The sequence below is a fragment of the Phyllobates terribilis genome, unplaced genomic scaffold (assembly GCF_046119375.1).
Source record: "Phyllobates terribilis strain yellow unplaced genomic scaffold, ASM4611937v1 Scaffold_1__5_contigs__length_1240528914, whole genome shotgun sequence".
In the NCBI taxonomy this organism is placed as follows: Eukaryota; Metazoa; Chordata; class Amphibia; order Anura; family Dendrobatidae; genus Phyllobates; species Phyllobates terribilis.
The window spans coordinates 960,285,627-960,307,127 of record NW_027362761.1 but is presented as its reverse complement, the minus strand read 5'-3'; the positions used below and the strand labels follow the sequence as shown (position 1 = coordinate 960,307,127).

At 40.3% G+C, this 21,501-nt stretch overlaps 1 protein-coding gene and 1 long non-coding RNA gene across 2 annotated transcripts in view; one reads left to right on the top strand and one right to left on the bottom strand.

The window, feature by feature from the left end:
* Window positions 1-5,558, top strand: part of LOC141155955 (uncharacterized) — a 36,909-nt gene extending 31,351 nt beyond the window's left edge. Inside the window, exon 3 of the long non-coding RNA XR_012247590.1 lies at window positions 3,426-5,558. This is a non-coding gene — a long non-coding RNA (uncharacterized lncRNA). The remainder of the gene's footprint in view (window positions 1-3,425) is intronic.
* EDNRA (endothelin receptor type A) overlaps window positions 1-21,501 on the bottom strand; it is a 71,963-nt gene that overhangs the window by 25,786 nt on the left and 24,676 nt on the right. The window contains exons 3-4 of the mRNA XM_073642507.1: window positions 18,804-18,931; window positions 7,637-7,835 (exon numbers count right to left, since the gene is read on the bottom strand). Coding sequence (XP_073498608.1) covers window positions 7,637-7,835; window positions 18,804-18,931 — 327 coding nt within the window. The remainder of the gene's footprint in view (window positions 1-7,636; window positions 7,836-18,803; window positions 18,932-21,501) is intronic.

The window sequence follows — 21,501 nt, the reverse complement described above, 5'->3', positions numbered from 1 at the left end:
AAAGGCCTGGCAAAGCATCACAAATGAGGAAACCCAGCATTTGGTAACATCCATGGTTTCCAGACTTCAGGCAGTCATTGCTAGTAAAGGATTATCTACAAAGTATTAAAAATGAACATTTTATTTATGGTAAAGTTAATGTGTCCAATTACGTCTCAGCCTCTGAGATGAGGAGGCATTGTAGAAAAATGGTTACAATTCCTGAACGTTTCACAAGGTATTTTTGTTCAACCCCTTTAATTAAACCTGAAAGTCTACACTTTAATTGCATCTCAGTTGTTTCATTTTAATTCTGAAATAGTGGCATGCAGAACCCAAATCACAAAAGTTCGGTCACTGTCTAATTGTTTCTGGATCTAACTGTATATACAGTTGAAACCAGAAGTTTACATACACTATATAAAAAGACACATATGCATGTTTTTCTCAATATTTGACATTAAATCAGAATAAACCTTTCCCGTTTTAGGTCATTAGGATTACCATAATTTTTAATATCTGCCAAATGCCAGAATAATGGTAGAAAGAGAATGTTTTAAGGCATTTTTATTACTTACTGCAAAGTCAAAAGTTTACATACACTAAGAGTACTATGCCTTTAAACAATTCTGGACCGCCCATATGATGATCTCATGTGTTTGGAAGCTTCTGTTTTTTGGCAACATCTGAGTTAATTAGAGACACACCTGTGGATGTATTTTAATGCACACCTGAAACACACTGCTTCTTTGTGTAGCATCATGGGAAAGTGTAAAGAAAACAGCCAAGATATCAGGAAGAGAATTGTGGACTTGCACAAGTCTGTCTCATCCTTGGGTACAATTTCAAGATACCTGAAGGTGCCTCGTTCATCTGCACAAACAATTATACGCAAGTACAAACAAGATGGGAATGTCCAGCCATCATACCGCTCAGGAAGGAGACGGGTTCCATGTCCCAGAGATGAACGTGCTTTGGTGCCTTGTGAAGATGATGGCAGAAGCTGGTAAGATTGTGTCAATACTGTATCAACATGGGCTGAAAGGCCACTCTGCCAGGAAGAAGCCATTACTCCAAAAGAAACATAAAAAAGCCAGATTAATTTTTGCAAATGCACACAGGAACAAAGACTTCAATTTTTGGAGACATGTCCTGTGGTCTGATGAAACTAAAATTTAACTTTTTGGGCATTGTGACCATCGTTATGTTTGGAGGAAAAAGGGAGAAGCTTAGAAGCCTAAGACCACCATCCCAACTGTGAAACACGGGGGTGGCAGCATCATGTAGTTGGGTTATTTTGCTGGAGGAGGGACTGGTGCACTTCGCAAAATAGATGGCATCATGAGAAAAGAAGATTATGTGGCAATACTTAAGCAACATCTCAAGACATCAGCCAGGAAGTTAAAGCTTGGGCGGAAATGGGTGTTCCAAATGGACAATGACCCGAAGCATACTGCCAAAATGGTAGCAAAGTGGCTTAAGGATAACAAAGTCAATGTTTTGGAGTGGCCATCACAAAGCCCCGATCTCAATCCTATTGAAAATGTATGAGCATAGCTGAAAAGTCAGGTGAAAGCAAGGCGACCTACAAACCTGGATCAGTTACACCAGTTTTGTCAGGAGGAATGGGCCCAAATTCCGATCAACTATTGTGAGAAGCTTGTGGAAAGATATCCCAAAAATTTGACCCAATTCTTTTAGTTTAAGGGCAATGGTACCAAATACTAATGAAATGCATGTAAACTTTTGACTTTGCAGTAAGTAATAAAAATGCCTTAAAACATTCTCTCTCTCTCATTATTCTGGCATTTGGCAAATAGTAAAAATTATGGTAATCCTAATTGACCTAAAAGGGGAAAGATTTATTCTGATTTCATGTCAGATATTGAGAAAAAACATGCATATGTGTCTTTTTATATAGTGTATATAAGCTTCTGGTTTCAACTGTAGCTACTAAGCAATGTGGCCATGGTTCAGTACATTGTTCGTTGCTTTCCATATATTGTGAGATTCTTGCTTGTCAATAGTGAAACAAAGTTACACAAAAGTATATGAAGTAGACATTTTTATTGCAAAAATGGCCAATTCTAAGCTATAACCACATTTATGCTATGGACGTTAGGCCATGGATTACTAAAAAACTGCTCCTGATATATACAGAGCACATACACATAACAAACAGCTGTGATTATATCTCACAAATTAAGAAATGTGTTGACAGTACATAGCTTGATTTTTTTTGTTAAATACTATAATAGGGCCAGGAATGAAAGCATGTATGAAAAACTCACGAGTTGCATAAATCAGTTGCCAATTCAAGTGCCCAGGGTGAAAGATCAATTTATGCTTAAATGGTCACTGACCTTTCAATAACCTCTGCATAAATCAATAATACAGAAGAAACTTTGCAACATATGTTTTGAGAGAAATAGGCTTTTTTCTCCTCATATGAGTCATTCTTTGAAGTATCAGATTATAGCTGCTTAAAGGGAATCTGTCAAAAGAAGAAACACTATTTATCTTCAGAAATAGGGTTAATCTGCAGGTTAATAGCATTATTTACCTGCCCGGCACCTGCAATTAGCCGAATGATGCGGGGAGAAAATTAACTTTATTTTCCCCGGCAGCGTTCTGGTTGTAGTCACGGGGGCGGTGCCTGCGCGGGTTGAGTCGTATACAGAGTGGCGGCTGTAACCATGCCCCTTGCCCTGACTGACAGCCGGCCCCAATTTAGAGCCTGTAGTCAGGGCCGGGGACTGAAACCGGAATGCTGCCATTTTCTCCCCGCAGTGTTCGGCTAAGTGCGGACGCTGGGCAGGTTAATATCGCTATTAACCTGCAGATTAACCCCATATCTGCAGGTAATAGTGTTTTTTTCTGATAATAGGTTCCCTTTAAGTTTATGTAGAGGGGAGTGGAGGGGGGAGGAGCACTGTGAGAGAACAGGCAGAGGGAAACACAGAAAGAGGTGCTGCAGCTTCCAGCATTTTATCTCATACACATGACAGCTTATTCTGAAGAGTCACCAAAAGGTATGCTTTAAGTTATTTAGAAACAAAATATAGCTCTGATATCAGAATCATTATTCTAGAGATATAATAAGAATGATCCTAGTGGCAGAAAACACTGGGTGAATACTACAGGAAAACGACAAGTGCTTTCTATAAGATTGTCAATTTTTGTAAATGTGACTTATTGTTGTGTTATAACAAACATAAAAATTATGGAAGCAGTAAAGAATATAAAAAGTGAAAAAGAAGGGTATGTTAATATGAACCAAAATGTAAAAAGGTAATGTATTTTATTTTCCTGCCCTCATATGTGAAATAATATATTTCTGTGGAGGGCCTGTGACTGATTAAATACGGGTACTGAACAGGGCGTCCCTCTCATCTTACATCAGGGCCCGACTAAAAAGAATAAAAGTGCTTTTGTTTTCCCTGCAGGTCCAGATGTTAACAATTTTCAACAGGAAGAGTGCATTTAAAGCAGGCTTCCTTGTGCACCACGATACTTCTGGAGGCCTAGCATGTCGATTTCAAAGAGAGATAAGCACTGCTCAACAGTTCTTGTTAAAGCAGTATTCCACTGAACATGAGCGACTAACAATATGACCCTTCAGGCATCCGAGGCAAAGTTCGTGAAATGCTTGACCATAAATGATACCGATACATGTGTTGCATTTCTTATACTCTAATGTTCTTTCCTAACGCAGCTCATTGATCACTGTCTCTGTCTTATACATTACTATGTATTTATACATTAAAAATGAAGCCAATGTTTGTCCTATCTAATTAATTTATACATGTTTATGTGACTCTGCACTTAAATAAATTCTTGAAATATTCTAGTTCTAACTTAGAGCAGGCACCACAGACTTACACTTTCCAATTTTTTACAGCTCACTTATCTACTTTGCTGTGCAGTCTTGGACAAAATGAGCAGAGTCACCTCATTATTATTAGGCCTCATTCAGACATCAGTGATTTTCCACATTTGCAAAAAATGGCTTGATTTTCATCAGTGTTTTTGATCGAGTTTTATCGGGGTTTGTTCAGTGTGTCAGTTTACTTATACGAAAAAAATTAATTACAAAGCTTCTCCTACCCATTGCAATGATGTTCACAGACATCACAAAGATTGCACAGAGATTACAATGTGTGCTGTCAGTGATTTTTCATGGACCGATCATTTTATATTTGTAATTTTGATCCATAACTTGAATCAAAAACGGACATGTCTGTCTCCATTATTTTTTTGTAACAGGTCCACCAGAAAACATAGACATGTGAACAGCTCCATTTATTATAATAGTTACTTCCATGAGAACAATGGACAGAACAGGGATGTGAAACATGGACATCTGAATGAAACCTTAGGATGTGGATGATTAAGTGACAGCTGTAGTACAATGTTGAAGGTGTATATAAAGCAGGGTATCGACACTAGATGCACAGCTAAGTTTCTGTACACATCTTAAGCAGAAAGTACAAGGTTCATCAGCTCCCGTAGATTGCCTGTGAAGAGCCTTAGCACGGAAAGTAAAAGCTCTTTCTTGGCTTGAGATGCAGGCAAAGCAATCAAAGGTATCCAGTCGATTGCATATAAAACTTCACCAAGTTATTAGTACAACTTAAAAGGTGCCAGGTACAATAATAATATTGCATCCAGGCATAAACATTTTTTGGACATAGAACTGACCATGACTAAAGATAGTTTTATGCCCAAAACATGTCGGTTTTTGCCTTGATGCAATATTGTTAATGTACTAATAAATTGGTGAAGTTTTATATCAAAATAGCTGGATACCTTCATTTGCTTTTTCTGTACACATCTTCCATATTTTGATATTTTGGTCTTTGACATTAAGGTCTAAACGCCTTCACTTACTGAAGACTTATAGACTCTGTCAATTGATTAACATTTATTTACGCTTCCATAAAGCATCCACGCCCTGATACACTGCCTCATACTGTGAGGTGGGGCTGGTGATAAGGTACTGCCAAAGCGCTAAGTGGAGAGGTGGTTTTTACAAAAGTCATCATAAACTACTTTCTGTGTCTATAATCTCTTTTTACCATTATGCTGGGTTCAGGACACAATGGAAGATAAATTGAACAATATTTTTAGGTTTGCCAAAAACCTCAACCACTAGTGGTGAAGCCCTCATATCTACATGCTTTTGCTGAAGAAGCCCTATATTATAAAGGGAAGCAGACTTGGACTGGCCCACAGGAGAACAGGAAAATCCTCCGGTGGGCCCCTGTGAAAGAGTGGGCCACCACCCTGTTGTATGAGCAGTACTTGGCACAATATACTTGAATCACTATGTACAGACAAAGGCAGCAACATATTCATGTAATAATCTACCCAGTTCATTGTTATATAAATTTATGATTGAGGATAATGTCACATTTACATGTAGTTAAAAAGTGGGGCCCTGGAGTTGGTTACTGGTGGGCCCATGGCACCAAAGTCCGACACTGAACGGAAGCATTCTCTTTCATAGTTCTTTGTATAAATTAATATACTGGCCAGATACTCAGACTGCTCCAGCTCACAGTTGAAGTAAATTTTGACTCATGAGTACAATGATTTAATTTGATATATGGGTTTAAGACTATATATTTACTAATATATCTTATGTTGCTACAAGTTATACACCTTTAGTGATATATTCAATGTAATATATTCACTGATAAGTATATACTGTACACCATACAAGATGTAATGAAACATTACTCATATTTTACAATGGGTGTTGTAATGCAGTAAACTAGGAGGCCTATTAAAATTTCAAAGTAAACTTTGCTGAGTTACCTCTTTGTCCTTCCATGCCTTTCATCATTCATTACAAAAGAGTATAAACTGCCTTTCATGTTCCTAATAAATAAATTACAAATTACAGTAGTACTATTGTCATCCACAATGTGTGAAGTGCGCTTTCCTAATGTAGCTCCCTAAGCATATACTACTTTTTTTAATGTGGAACTTCAAAGACCATTCTGCAAGTGATATTGTTAGCTACATTAATGTAGGCAGTGGAACATTGCTGGATAAGTTCAAGGACATCTCACATTTACAGTATACAGGACATGAATCCATATCGTATTGACTTGTCATTACGTTTGTAGATTTAACATGTAGTATTATCAAAATTTTTCTGTGGGAATCTCTCTTGTTTCATGTTCCTACAACAAAATCTCAGATCATACCATCTTTATTTGTGACATGGACATAGCATAGTGTCTGCAGTCTGATGACCGTTGCGTATATACATCATTGAAGGTTTTTACATTGTGAATGTCCTTACAGAGTTGCTATGATGCTACTCTCTTCTGAATCAGGAGGTGAGCGGCACCGATGACATTCCATCAACTGGTGCCTGCATGGATGCATGCTTCGCTGGCGGGTATTGCGCACATGCCCTATTCCAATGACGTGAACAGGCGCATAATACCTGGCAGCCCTCTAACATTCATTTTATCTTTTTTTTGTCTTAAACCATACAGTACAGCTCCACAAGAGAAAGCTGCTCCTGAGAATTTTGGACCACACTGTAATTCCTTCTATGTGTATGCTCGTTTAGTTTTTACAGGATCTCTGAAGAACTACATCTCTAATATCCAGGGTCAATCAACTAAATATATAAAACCACCATTCAATAAATCGTACAAACCATACATGTCAAATTTTGGCCCGTGGGCAAAATCTAGCCTGCAGGGTGATTATACTTGGCCCACGACACTAAAACCACCACCCCTATGTGGGGCCATTATTCTGTATGGACGAATATGTGGGGCCTATGATTCTCTTTGGAGGATTATGTGGGGCCCATTATTCTGTATGGAGGATTATGTGGGGTCCATTATTCTGTATGGACGAATATGTGGGGCCTATGATTCTGTTTGGAGGATTATGTGGGGCCCATTATTCTGAAAGGAGGACTATGTGGTGCCCATTATTCTGTATGGAGGACTATGTGGGGCCCATTATTCTGTATGAAGCACTATGTGGGGCCCATTATTCTGTATGGAGTACTATGTAGGGCCCATTATTCTGTATGGAGGACTATGTGGGGCCCATTATTCCGTATGGAGGACTATGTTGGGTCCATTATACTGTATACTGGTTGGCCCGTGACTTTGTCCAAGTTTTTCATTTTGGCCCTCTGTGTATTTGAGTTTGACATCCCTGGTACAAACCAATAACCTGCATTACAATCCAGGATTGGTGGCATATTAAACCTGCAGTCTGCTTTTAAATCCAATGTGTAATAACCAATGTCACATATTTGCCATAACCCAAGACTAGATTCATGAAAAATATTGCTTTTTTGGCAAAATATTTTATCCATAGCCTGCAGTTCATACTTTACCTCTATGTGCCTCTGATTTTATACAGAGGAACATGGAGGTTTTTTTTCTCAAGGACTCCATGCAAATAAGTAAGAAAAAATGCAGTATGCAGGATTACATGTCATACTATGAAGGTGCGCATTGCTCCTAGGGAAGAATATGGTGCCTCATGGAAACACCAGTGACACAAGTTATACAGACCCATAGCCACTTCTTGTCCCACCATTCAGGGTCTGTGCTTATGGCATTGACCTCAAAGATGAACACATGCAAACAAGAACATCATATATTATACATACCTCCATAAATGGTGATGTAGCATGGAACATGCAAGTACGAATGTCTTCTCCTCTGTAGTCAAACTGTATCATGACAAATCCAATAGCCTCAGGGATGGCAAGGACAAACGAGAGAACCCAGATGGAGACTATTTCAATCGCTGTGATAAGAGGGATTCCATTGCCTTGAACCCGACTCCAGGATGCTACTGCCCTGTACCTAAATAAACAAACATGTATACAATAAGATATATAATTTAACAGCATAAAACATGTACATGGAGTTTACAAAGGTCCAAATTGTCTTCCTACTCAAAGTTATCAATCTTTCACGTTACATTGTATATAATTTTATATATAATAGTATGGCATTGCCCTTAATATTACCATTACATTTATATGACTGCATTAGTAAGACATATACCCAAGAAACACACATTATAAACACATCAGTACTGGAAAACGTACAGCACGAGGTCAACATCACTCAATGTGCCTTTAACAAAAGGAGAAATGATGGGAAGTAAACTCTCCAAATTAAATAAAAGATAAAGTCTGATTAATGGATAGAGTAACGTGTTTATAGATTATGTCTGCATAAAATGTGTAATATTTCTTGTAAATATATTACTTGTTATTTACTGATGCTCATCCAGAGCTGCATTCACAATTCTGCTAGCTTTTTTACTGCTATGACTTGAAATCCCCCTGAAGCCAGTTGGTAGTTCAGTGTCTATATAATCTGCTAGCTAGAATTGTAAAAGATAGAATTCTACATTCTAGGATCTGAGCTAAGCTGTAAGTATCAGTGGTGATTGATTTTAAGGTGCAAACCAGTATCAAAAGGGTAACATTTCTCCTTGAGGAGAGTGACATGTTAAGCATGTCAAGGTGAGGAGACTTTTAAGCCACAATGCTCCTCTGGGAAATATGCAAATAGTCTCTTCAGAGAGGAAGAGGACTAGAACTCTAGTGCCACCTATAGGAAGTAGCAATCCTAAAAGTCAATATTGACTCTCTAACTAGCCTTGTCACGTGACTTAGGATAAAAGCCAAAACTAAAATCTCAATTTGTAGACACTGTGTTTCGGTGTACTGCATCAGTGCAAAGTGTGAGATCTGGTTTGGCTGAGTGAGCAAACCACAAATGCTAAATGCAGCTGTGGGTTTCCATGTAATTTAAAACAAGATAATACTCAATATTAAAAGGTTATTCAGTATGACTTTTCATTTATCCTAAATCTCTGCTCATTCTGAGTTCAGACGTCAACTGGGTGGTCTTCCTCAGTAATTGACAGCTATGTCTACATGCACACTCAAACTAGAAAGGCTGTCAGTCATTAGATCCCATCACCCACTGGACTCCTAGAACAGAGATGTCAGTCAATTAGTTTCAAGTAATACTGCTTTATTCTACAGAACTATATATCAATCTCTGATTTAAAGGGTATCTGTCACCTTGGAAAACGCTATGTACCTGTAGATGTAGGGTAAATAGCATTACAATGCTGCCCGTTCACCTTACTGAAAGTGTGGCTACTGGGAGAAAATGCACTTATATTACTTTGAATTGGATACAAACACATGGGCCATGCACACGGTGAACAAGTCGGTGGGACAGTGTTCACACCACCAAAAGACTGAAACACACAAGGACACAGTAAAACAAACCTATAAAAATACTCTGTTGTAAAAAAGTAACAGCAAGATTAGGGAGGTCTCCACCCCTCCCTTGTGGGCCATGCACATAAAATGCCATCCTCTGCAGCGTGTCCACATGGACATTACCTGTTAGATCTGCTCATATAGGTACTATACACATGATCAGTTTTTAAATACATCAGATAGGGACTGCTCTGATCTGGGTTACCTTGACGTTGGTAGGGCGCCTTAGTATACATTTTTTGCAAAAAACATGTCAACTAAATACCCTGTTTTTTATCAACTTATATTACTTTGGTTGACAGCCAACTCTGTAGTTCATCTGTGCAGAGCGAGCTGTCAGTCAAAGTGCTGGGATGTGCTTACAGCCCCCACTCATAGTTTAGTGAGCTGTCACGGCAGCCACTCCATGTATTCCCCTATGACTGAAAGCCGGCGTTTCCCAGAAGGAAATAAGTTAATTTCAGTATCCAGGCAACATTTTCCGAGGTGACACGTTCCCATTAAGTTTCACATTATGTCTGTAGCAAGCCTCAATCAATAAGTAGAGTCTAACCTGAAATAATTTCTATTGTACATATTTATTCTTATTTATGATTCTCAGATGATTTCTTGGTAACTAAGTGTAAGAATGGTAAAGGTTAAAGATTGTATGGTAAAACACTAGTTAATTTGTCGGTCCACATTTTGTAGATGTGTACCTGCTGCTTTGCATTACTGGAGATTACTGAAGATTATGCCATTGGCTTTGATGGTAATTTACTAGTTGAGTCTTCTGAGAAGTGAGGTCACTGGTAGCTGTGTAGGATGTTCTGTCTGGTGCTGATCCACATCTGGCTGTTTTTATTAACAGAGCAATCATACACATTCTCCATGCAGATGTCTGTGTTGCAGTGTAAGCAGAGGAAGATCACAGAAGTGTTGTTGGATTCATGTATTTTGCTGTCTGGTTTTAATTAGTGTCCAAGAACTGTGGTTACCGGTTTCATTAAGGACATTAAACTTTTGAAATTCTCAACAAATGTATCGGATGGGATCATTTACATTATTTACATTTAGCATACAATAATATGCTATTGGCATTATAGGATAGGGAAGTCAGTGCCATTTGTACTAATGTGTTTGTTGTGCCTTAAGCAAATACAGCCAAAATGAGTGATTGTTACTTTACTCGAAGTCTGCGTGAGAAGGCAGTATTATACGGGAATATCTCAATTTCTTAGCAGGCAGGAAGACATTCTGGGAGAAATCAGCTGGAGCTAGAATATTTTTGGGAATTTGTGCTGAACTTCTCTGTAGCCTTATATTCAGTGATTAGATGTAATTGGGTGTAGTTCAGTATTTACTACCTTTATCTGTTTAGAAAACTTGGCTCAGCGGGAATACAAGAAACTACTTGATACAAAACAATATTTTTACTTTTACATATTTGTTTGCAGTGTTGGACTGGGGTGTCTCGGGCCCACAGGAGGAATTGATCCTCAGGGCCCACCCTACAGCAATATGCAAATAACTTTTAGCCTATATCCCTGTTATAGTGGAGCGTCGACTGTAAATCACAGGCGGCTCCGGCACATCTACTGTGCATCACCATAACTGGGATGCCGAATTACGGTAGTTTGCATTACAGGGGTTCTTTGGTTAAAACAAGTTATCACCGATCCATGGGATTCACAGGATCGGTGATCACTTATTGATCGTTTGCGTCCGAACATTGGAAAACGCACCTATCGGAAGAATGGTGAAGTTTTATCCCTGACAGGACACTTATCCCCATTTTAAAATGCAGCAGCAGGTGGGACGTCTGACTGCAGCTCCATTCATTCTCTTTGGGGCTTCCAGAAAAAAAACAAGAATAGCCACTGAGGGAATGAATGGATCAGTGGTCAAGTCGCACATGAGCTCCAGTCTAATGGGGATAAAAGCTCCACATTCTACCAATCGGGGCGGGTCCCAGCAGTCAGACCCCCACTAATCAATAATTTATCACTTATCCTGTGGAGAGGTGATTACTTGCTTTCCCTGGAGAACCCCTGTAAGTGCATTTTGATCCAAGTATTTAATCACTAATGGAAATAAAGAATCTTCTCCTAATTAATATCAGAGAGAACAAATGACTGCCATACACAACACAATCCACTATACCAACACCAGTAGTACCACATACAAGGGAGAAATACCACCACACCATGACCAGACCACATATTACCACCACATAGTGACTGAATAATACTACATACAAGGGAGAAATACCACCACACCATGACCTGACCACATATTACCACCACATAGTGACCGAATAATACTACATACAAGGGAGAAATACCACCACACCATGATCAGATCACATATTACCACCACATAGTGACTGAATAATACCACATACAAAGGAGAAATACAACCACACCATGACGAGACCACATATTATCAACACATAGTGACCGAATAATACTACATACAAGGGAGAAATACCACCACACCATGATCAGACCACATATTACCACCACATAGTGACTGAATAATGCCACATACAAGGGAGAAATACCACCACACCATGACCAGACCACATATTACCACCACATAGTGACCGAATAATACTACATACAAGGGAGAAATACCACCACACCATGATCAGATCACATATTACCACCACATAGTGACTGAATAATACCACATACAAAGGAGAAATACAACCACACCATGACGAGACCACATAATATCAACACATAGTGACCGAATAATACTACATACAAGGGAGAAATACCACCACACCATGATCAGACCACTTATTACCACCACCTAGTGACCGAATAATACCACATACAAGGAAGAAATACCACCACACCGTGACCAGACCAGATATTAACAGCATATAGCATCCAAATAATTCCCCATCATTTCTCTCCCCCACCTCCACCATTGCTCTCCCCATCTCCATTATTGCTCTCCCCTCACCTCCTCCATCATTGCTCCCTCCCATCCCCATCATTGCTCTCTCCCACCTTCTCCATCATTGCTCTCCCCCACCTTCTCCAACATTGTCATATCTCCCCCACCTTCTCCATCATTGTCATATCTCCCCCACCTTCTCCATCATTGTCATATCTCCTCCATCATTGCATATCTCCCCCATCTCCTCCATCATCATTGCCATATCTCCCCCACCACCTCCTCCATCATCATTGCCATATCTACCCCCACCTGCTCTATCATCATTGCCATATCTCCCCCCACCTTCTCCATCATCATTGCCATATCTCTCCCACCTGCTCCATCATCATTGCCATATCTCCCCCATCTGCTCCGTCATCATTGCCATATCCCCCCCACCTCGTCCATCACCAGTGCTATGTCATATCTCCCCCCACTTCCTCCATCACCATGCCATGCATATCTCCCCCTACCTCCTCCATCACCATGCCATGTATATCTCCCCCACCTCATCCATCACCATGTCATGCATATCTCCCCCTACCTCCTACATCACCATGCCATATCTCTTCCACCTCCTCCATAACCATTGTCATGCCATATCTCCCCCACCTCTTCCATCACCATGCCATATCTTCCCCACCTCCCCCATTGCCATGCCATATTTCCCCCCACGTCCTCCATTACCATTGCTCTCCCTCATCTCCCCCATCTCCTCCTTCACCATTGCTCTCCTTCTTCTCCCCACCTCCCCATCACCATTGCTCTCCCTCATCTCCTCCCACCTCCTCCTTCACCATTGCTCTCCTTCTTCTCCCACACCTCCTCCATCACCATTGCTCTCCCTCATCTCCCCCACCTTCTCCAGCACAATTGCTCTCCCTCTTCTCCCCCCACCTCCTCCAGCACCACTGCTCTCCCTCTTCTCCGCCACCTTCTCCAGCACCATTGCTCTCCCTCATATCCCTCCACCTCCTCCATCACCATTGCTCTCACTCTTCTCCCCCTCGCCTCCTCCATCACCATTGCTCTCCCTCATCTCCCTCCACCATCACCATTGCTCTCCCTCATCTCCCGCCTCCATCACCATTGCTCTCCCTCATCTCCCTCCACCTCCTCCATCTGCATTGGTCTCCCTCATCTCCACCCACCTCCTCCATCACCATTGCTCTCCCTCTTCTCCCCCCCACCTCTTCCATCACCATTGCTCTCCCTCATCTCCCTCCACCTCCTCCATCACCATTGCTGTCCCCATTTCCCCCCATCTCCAGTCCAGTGTATTAGTTAAAAAAAAAACGTACCCCCGCCGAGGCATCGTCCTCTGCATCTTTCTCCCTGACACAGGCTTGCGCTGCATGATGCCGTCATCAAGCAGCGCAAGCCTGTGTCAGGGAGGAAGAGCAGGGCAGGAAGCAGACTTGACGATGGATCCCTCCAGCTCCGCTGCCATTTTCCTCCTGTTGGCATCGGAGCTGGAGGGATCGCTCCCTGCCTGCCACACAGGATGAGGGCAATCTGGCCATGGCCCTCCTGGAGCCTGGGGGTCCAAGAAGCAGGCCAGATTGCCCTCAAGAGCTGCACTGCAAGGGCCCTCCTGACCCTCCAGGCCCTTGCAGTGCGGAGCACCAGTGGTCATGTTAACCAGGGGCCCCATGCGTCCTGCTCGGGTGCCTGCTGAGGACCCGGGCCCACCGGAGAATTCTCCAGTGTCCCGGTGCCCCAGTCCGACCCTGTTTATTTGTAATATAGATGAATACTTCATCACAAGTAAATGTTAATTTGTTTAAAGATAAAGCCTAGAATATAAAATGGAGTTTCTTGTTGTTATTAAAGAGGAAATTTCACCAAATATTTTATGTTGAACTGGACAATATAATACTGGCTGCAGAGCAAAATAATATATATATTTTTTTAATTTTACCCCTCCTTTACCTTTCCTCCTATTTGGTACCTAAAAGGTTAACTTTTGTCAAGTCCAACTGGGCATTATCAGATAGTTTTTACTAGAGGCATACACATCTTCTCCCTGTATGATGTTGCTCAATCATAAGCAGGCAGCAACACTCAAAGAAAAGAACACCCCCCCATCATAGCTTAAAATAGGTTTCTCAGTGTGTGACATGTGATGATACAACCCTGAACTCCTGGTCTAACCTCCTGCATGATTAGAAAGTGCTGAGAGTTAAACACAGATGACTAATAAGTTTTAGAAAAAGTTTTTGAGTTTACCTGTGTCACATTACAAATCCTTCCATCAGCTCCCCTCCTCTCTGTACTGTACTGTACTGTACTGCTCCTCCCCTAACGCTGCCTGTCTAGAAATGAGTTCATAGGTGTCAATATCACACTTATGTCTGTTGTACTCACAGCAACTTGGAAACAGTGTGCAGTGAGAGCAGAGCTGGTTACTTCTGTGTGAGACGTAAAATGACAGCCTGCTCTGCTAATATATTGACCTTATCTGAAAGGTGTTAGTCGTCTGTGCTCTACTCTCCAGAACTTTCTAATCATGCAGGAGGTTAGACCAGGAGATCAGAGATGTATCACACACTGAGAAACATGATATAAACTATGCTGGGGGGTGTTTATCTTTCTCCAGTGTATTACTGCCTGCTATGATTGGTCAGCATCATACATGGAGAAGTAAATGCCCCCGGTGAAAGCTATCTGATAACACCTACTTGGAATTAACAAAAGTTAATTCATTAGGTGCAATATATTTTGATTGCTAGTATCCACAATGGACAGGCTAAAACCCCCCAAAAAACACAATTTTTTTTATTGCGCTTTGCAGCCACTAATATATTATGTGTCCAGTTCAACATAACAAAATTGGTGAAAAGTCCTCATTATCTATTAATAATGATTCATAATTGAGTAATTATTTGATTTTTATCATTGTAAAGCAGATCTTGATGTCTTTGGGTTGTTGTCTATGAGTAACACATGAAGACCACGTTAATCGCATGTATTATTCTATAAATACATGTTGCTAGCTTTTTCTCCCCGACCACAGCTAGCAAGTTGACTGTCGCTTTGGTAACAGACTACAAATGGTCATGTGTAGTCTGATAATTTTATCTTCCAACTGTTCCTCTTTCTTACATTTGGTAGATTAACAAGAAGTAGCAGAGTGATGGATAATAATATTACTGCAGGATCAGACTACAGATTGTTTGTTTTCTGTCACCAAAGGAGCTAGAGACACCAAATGGGTGATTTTTTTAGTATTACTTTTTTTAGATGGATCAGAACATTATGGAGAAATGTTTGCAAAAGTGTTTTCCCTTTAAAATACTTGTGAATTATGTGTTAATAAAGATCTCACACTTTTGTTACTGTGGGAAGAAATCAGGCAAGAGGGCTCCTGGATTGGCATATTTCTGTGAAGCTTTGGGGGCATGCTTTTACTTTTAATGCAGTATCATTGGATTCTGATTGATGGCAGATTATCAGTATTTTTTGGGGGCTATTTAAAATAGTAAAAAAAATCCATTAAAATGTGTTATCCATGACTTGCCTTCTCTAATCAAATCTTCAATGTTGCAGGAGCTATTATCACATTTTCCTATATTATGCATACAGTACATGTGGTTAAAGTCTGATTTTTATCAGTTTAACTGTTTATACAGATGTTAGGATTATTCATGGACTGTGAACCGGTTATTCTGAGGAAATGACAAAATATACTGTTAGAATGAATGAAAAGCCTTTAGGTGGTTATCGCTTCAGGCGTGCACACATTTTAGAAGATAATTATACTTTCTTTCTACATTTACAATATGCTTTGATTAATTTAATTAAGTTCGATTCAAAATACAAAAATATCTAAAAGATTGGCACTAGTTATTTCTGCTCATTGCCATTATGCACATCTCACTGGCAGATCATCTCCACTCATGTTTATTCACTCTTGAAAGTCATGTTAAATGTTGTTGTCTGAGTGCTAACAGATGGTCGGAAATGTTCTGGTAAAAACTTGTTCTATTGAAACCCCTGTAAAAAGCCATCATGAATCCTCTTCAGAAGACATAATAAGGAATAACACATTATGGTTAAGTAAAGCATCATGCTGTTATCATCTTGCATCTGGTGTAAATAGACATCTGTCAAAAATTTGTGGAGAACTACCCAGAATTCTGTAAGCCAATACAAAGAAATTGGGACATCCCAGCCAATGTTACGCCAATGCTGAACTAGAGGGGAACCTACCCTTTGAAGATACTGCCACGTCGAAAAGTAGCAGAAATTCAGGCTTCCTGATTGTGGGAAGAAAGCTTAAAGTGCAAATGTCTTGAGAGAAATGTCAAACAAGGGGATAAACTGATTTGACAGTGTAATTAGAAGTTCCCTCTTATACAGGTCCAAGAACTATATTGTTCCTGTATAGGTAGCAAGTAGTGATGAGCGAGTATGTTCTGATAACCCTGTCGGCGAGCATGCTCGGGTGCTAGCCGAGTATCTTCAGCATGCTCGGGTGTTATGTTTTAGTTACTCCGTGCTCATGATTTGCGACTTTCTGACAGATTTAATACATGTGAGGAATGCCTAAGAAACAGGCATTCCTCACATGTATTAAAGCTGTTAAACAGTCGTAAATCATGAGCATGGAGTGAATAAAACATAACACACAAGCACGCTGAAGATACTCGGAAAACACCCCAGCATGCTTGTAAATCTTGAGTATCGAGCATGCTCGCTCATCACTAGTAGCAAGATGTGATGCCACTAAATCAAGATGACCTAATGGTCCTTTCAGTGATTTCATAATAATAATAATCTTTATTTATATAGCACCAACATATTGCGCAGCGCTTTACAATTCAGAGGTTCATATACAACAGTCATAAGTAACAGTTAAAGATAATACAATAATTAAACCAAAAATAATGACGACCAAGCTCATAAAAACATACAATCTACAATGAGGTGGGGGTGACACAAAGTACAGGGGCTTATTTACAATGATGGTCCAGCCATCTTGAGGGAATGGAGGATAGGTAAAGGCTGCATGAGCTCGTCACCAGCCAGTATTTGTAGTGCTTTTGGGTGCGGTGGAGTTTGGTGGAGAATTATGTTTAGAGAAATAGTAAAAAAAAGTCTTAGATTAGGGAGTGTGATAGGCCGCCCTAAACAGATGTGCTTTTAGGGAGTGCCTAAAACTGTGTAAGTTGTGATTAGTTCTAATTTCTTGGGGAAGAAACTCAGGATAACACTTGGGACCGGGAGTGGGACGTACAGATTAGTACGGATATTAGTCGAGAATCGCATGAGGAGCGTGGAGAACGGGTAGGCCGATAAACAGAAATGAGGGAGAAGATGTAGGGGGGTGCCGCACTGTGGAGAGCTTTGTGGGTGAGAACAAGCAGTTTAAATTGGATCCTATAATATATGGGGAGCCAATGCAATGACTGGCACAGAGCGGAAGCTTCCGAGTAACGATTTGCCAGATAGATGACCCTGACTGCTGTATTAAGGATGAACTGGAGAGGGGAAAGTCGAGTGAGGGGGAGGCCAATTAAAAGAGAATTAAAGGAGTCCAGGTGGGAGTGGATGAGGGCGACAATGAGGGTTTTTTCTGTTTCCATGGTGAGAAAAGGGCGGATTCTAGAGATGTTCTTCAGGTGCAAGTGACAAGAGCTGGCAAGAGATTGTATATGGAAGGTGAAGGAAAGATTGGTGTCAAACACAACGGCCAGACAGTGCGCCTGCTGGCGCTGCGTTATTGTGGTGCCACACAAGGAGAGGGATATGTCAGATTTAGGGAGGTGAGTAGACGGCGGGAGCAGATGAAGTTCAGGTTGAGTTTCAGATAGAGAGCGGACATTCATAGCACATTAACATTACAACTTCCCTTTATTCAGCCATTTTGCCATCCTTTGTGATGAGTTTATCTACCATCAGATCATCTAGTTCTGGCTTTGCTTAGAGCTAAGAAATAATTCAATTGTACATAACTAAAGCTCATTTATTATACAAAAAATCCATCACTCTCCAATGTGCAGTGAAGAAAATGTACCTTTGTTGGAACAGCAATCCAGATAAATATAATGTTTCGGTCTAACATTACGACCTTCCTCAGACAGATTCCAGATTGGATAGCCACACTTAATGAGGGATGGAGTAAGTTGTAAAATAGAAAATGGGCTACAGCCCTAGTGATGTGCGCTCCTATTGCTCCGTCCCTCATTTAGCATGGCTATCCAATCTGCAATCTGTCTGAGGAAGGTCTTAATGTTAGTCCGAAAAGTTACGTTTATCTGGATTGCTGTTCCAATAAAGCTACACTTTCTTCATTGCACATTGGAGAGTGATGGATTTTTTGTATAGTGACTATATGGAGTGGTATCCTACCCGAGCACCTATCATTAAAGAGTAACGTATATTTTTGTTCTAAAGCTCATTAAACAGAGATCCACAGGTGGCTCAAGATTCTGCTTTCCATTTTACCAAAAAATTGATCTTTAGATTATTAACCAAGTTCTTGTTTCTCTAGAAGCGAATACAACTTCCCCATTAGTTTTAGAAGACTTTATAATGGAATCTCTATAGGAACAAAACATTCTGATTTATGAACGATAAATGGAAAAGGTACCTGTCTACACTTAGAGCGCACAGGTTGAGCACTGTGATTCCAACAGAAGCCTTCTGTATGAATGGGACCAGCTTGCAAAGACACAATCCAATGGGTGACTGAGCAAAGGGCCATCGTTCTGCAAGAAGCTGGAAAAGAAAATGCTAGCATTACTTAGCTTCAATCAAAATATATATAGTCCTAAGATATTTGTAGACCAACAACAGACTACACATTTTGTGATGTTTTATTATGGAACAACTTTTTTGTATTTGCATGTGTACCATTGAGTACATATAGTGTGATGTTGCATATACTGCAATCTTTTGAAGGAACTATGTCAGCTCAAAATGACTGTTCAAACCACGCACAGGGGCTCGGAGCACCCTTGATATGGCCAAACAAGTCAGTGCGGCTTCCCACCTACTTGTTTTCCCTCTATCTCCACTCTCTTTTGGCTCAGTAAAGCCTGAGCTGTCAATCAAGGAAGAGTAGAGCGGAGATAGAAGGAAAACAAGCATATAGAAAGGTGCATTGAACTGTTCGGCTGGTCCAAGGGTGCACCGAGCGCCAGTGCTTGATTTGAATGGTCATTTTGTGCTGACAAACTCTCTTTAATATTACATGATATCCATTACTAATATACATAAATATGCTGTCTTCCGTCATGTGTAGCAAAAATTTCCTATCTTAAGTATTATCTTCCACATTAATTATACTGGATGCACATAGTACATTATAATATATAGGTAAAATACCAAACAGTAGAATATTGATAGCCCAGTGCATGTTTTATGTTGTCTCATTTGTATCTTTACAGCAGGTACTCAGAATAACTAATGTCTCAGGAAGTAAAGAATCATTATAATGGAGATGCAAATGGTAGAAAATGCTTCTAATGCCTTCTCAAGGTACTTCTTCCATTTATTATGCACATACCGGTCCTCTTAAGAGCCTATTCAGCATGTTACAAAACTGGACCCTTTAGCATTTTCCTTAGATCTAAGTTACCTGTTTATTAATGTATTGAATGATCCTGCAATAAACCTTCATAGTTTAGGATATTTGAGTTTCAGTAGAAAGCAATTATAACAAAACCACATCATAAGGTTCTAATTCAGCGATCTAGTAGGATAAAAAACAGCCATTTGCTAGTGTATTCACATCTAGAACCCTAAGGCTATGTGCACATGCCGACCTTTTCAGTTGGGCGCTGTAAAATGAACATAGTGCGCAGCAATGTCGTAAGGACATTGCTATTTACATGTTCTGTCTTATGTCACTTCATCTAATGCTTCAGGGGTCAGAAACAGTAAAGTGGGTAAAAGAATAGACATGCTTATATTCTTCAGGTGGTGCCCACTCTGTATACTCAACAAACAGAGTAAAAGACACTGGTAATGGAAGAGCCGCTGGCGAAGCCCCTTCAAGAAAGCCTTCCTGAAACAGCTTCCACTATGGAAAACGTGGCCGATGCACCGGGGTATAAAAGTCACCATGTGCACCTACCATAAGGCTGCATTTAAATAAAAATGTCCAATTTTTTATTGGACAGCACACGGACCCATTGAGTAAAATTAATCTATTCAGACATTAGTTAAAATGACGAATCCAAGAATGTGATCCGTGAAGCTCAAGCATGTCCAATTTTAATCTGATTTTAAGTATCAGAATTTATTTTACTCACTTATATCGTGACATTAATTCCACAGCGCTTCACAGACATTATGGGCACTGTCCCCATTGGGGCTCACAAACTAAATTGCCTATATGAATGTCTTTAGAGTGTGGGAGGAAACCGGAGAATCCGGAGGAAACCCACATATACACGGGGAGAACATACAAACTCCTTGCAGATGTTGTCCTTGGTGGGATTTGAACCCAGGACCCCAGCACTGCAAGGGTGCAGTGCTAACCACTGAGCCACCGTGCTGAGAATAGAACATACTCAATGGATCTGTGTTCTCTCCAGTAAAATAATTAGGAAACACACCAACATTTCACATGGATGTGTGAATGCAGCCTTATACCCACATTTTAAATATGGCAACTTTTCTCATAATATTTATTTCCAGTTGCTTATATTAAAGCACCACTCCAGCATTTTTTAATTTCATAAAAGGAGCGGTGTCACTAATGCATGCACACTGCCCCTAATAATATACTTGCCAGTTGCCGTCATCTTCTGTTCTCAGCGCTGTTCTGGTAATTTTCTGCTGGTTGTGACCTGTCTGATCGCTCATGTGTTTGTTGAGTGGACTGGAAGTTACTTCTCATTGTAAGTCTATGAGAGCCAGAACGAGGCTCTCATAAACTTTCAATGAGAGCTTTTGACCGTTACCTCTGACTTCTGGCCAGTCAGGAGATGTAGTCACAAGATGGCAAGGCGGGACTAGAGAGGCGCCAGGAAGAACTGAAGATGCCGGATGATTAGTATTTTACTACGGGCAGGGAAAATAAAATAAAAAACAAACAAATGCAAAATGTTTTCATTTTTATGTATACTTTTAAAATGTTTTTCTTGGTCCTTTTATTAAAAAACAAGAAAACCTTAGTTACTCTATGCAGACAAAGTCCAGTCATCTGGGCAGCAGCTTCATCCCCATGGAATTCTCCAAGGTAGACAAACACATCTCTTACATGGAGCAGAGCCGCAGCAGGGGAGACGTGTGTCCCAAGAACTAGATTTCAAGTATAAATAGGAATTGTTTGTAGAAAT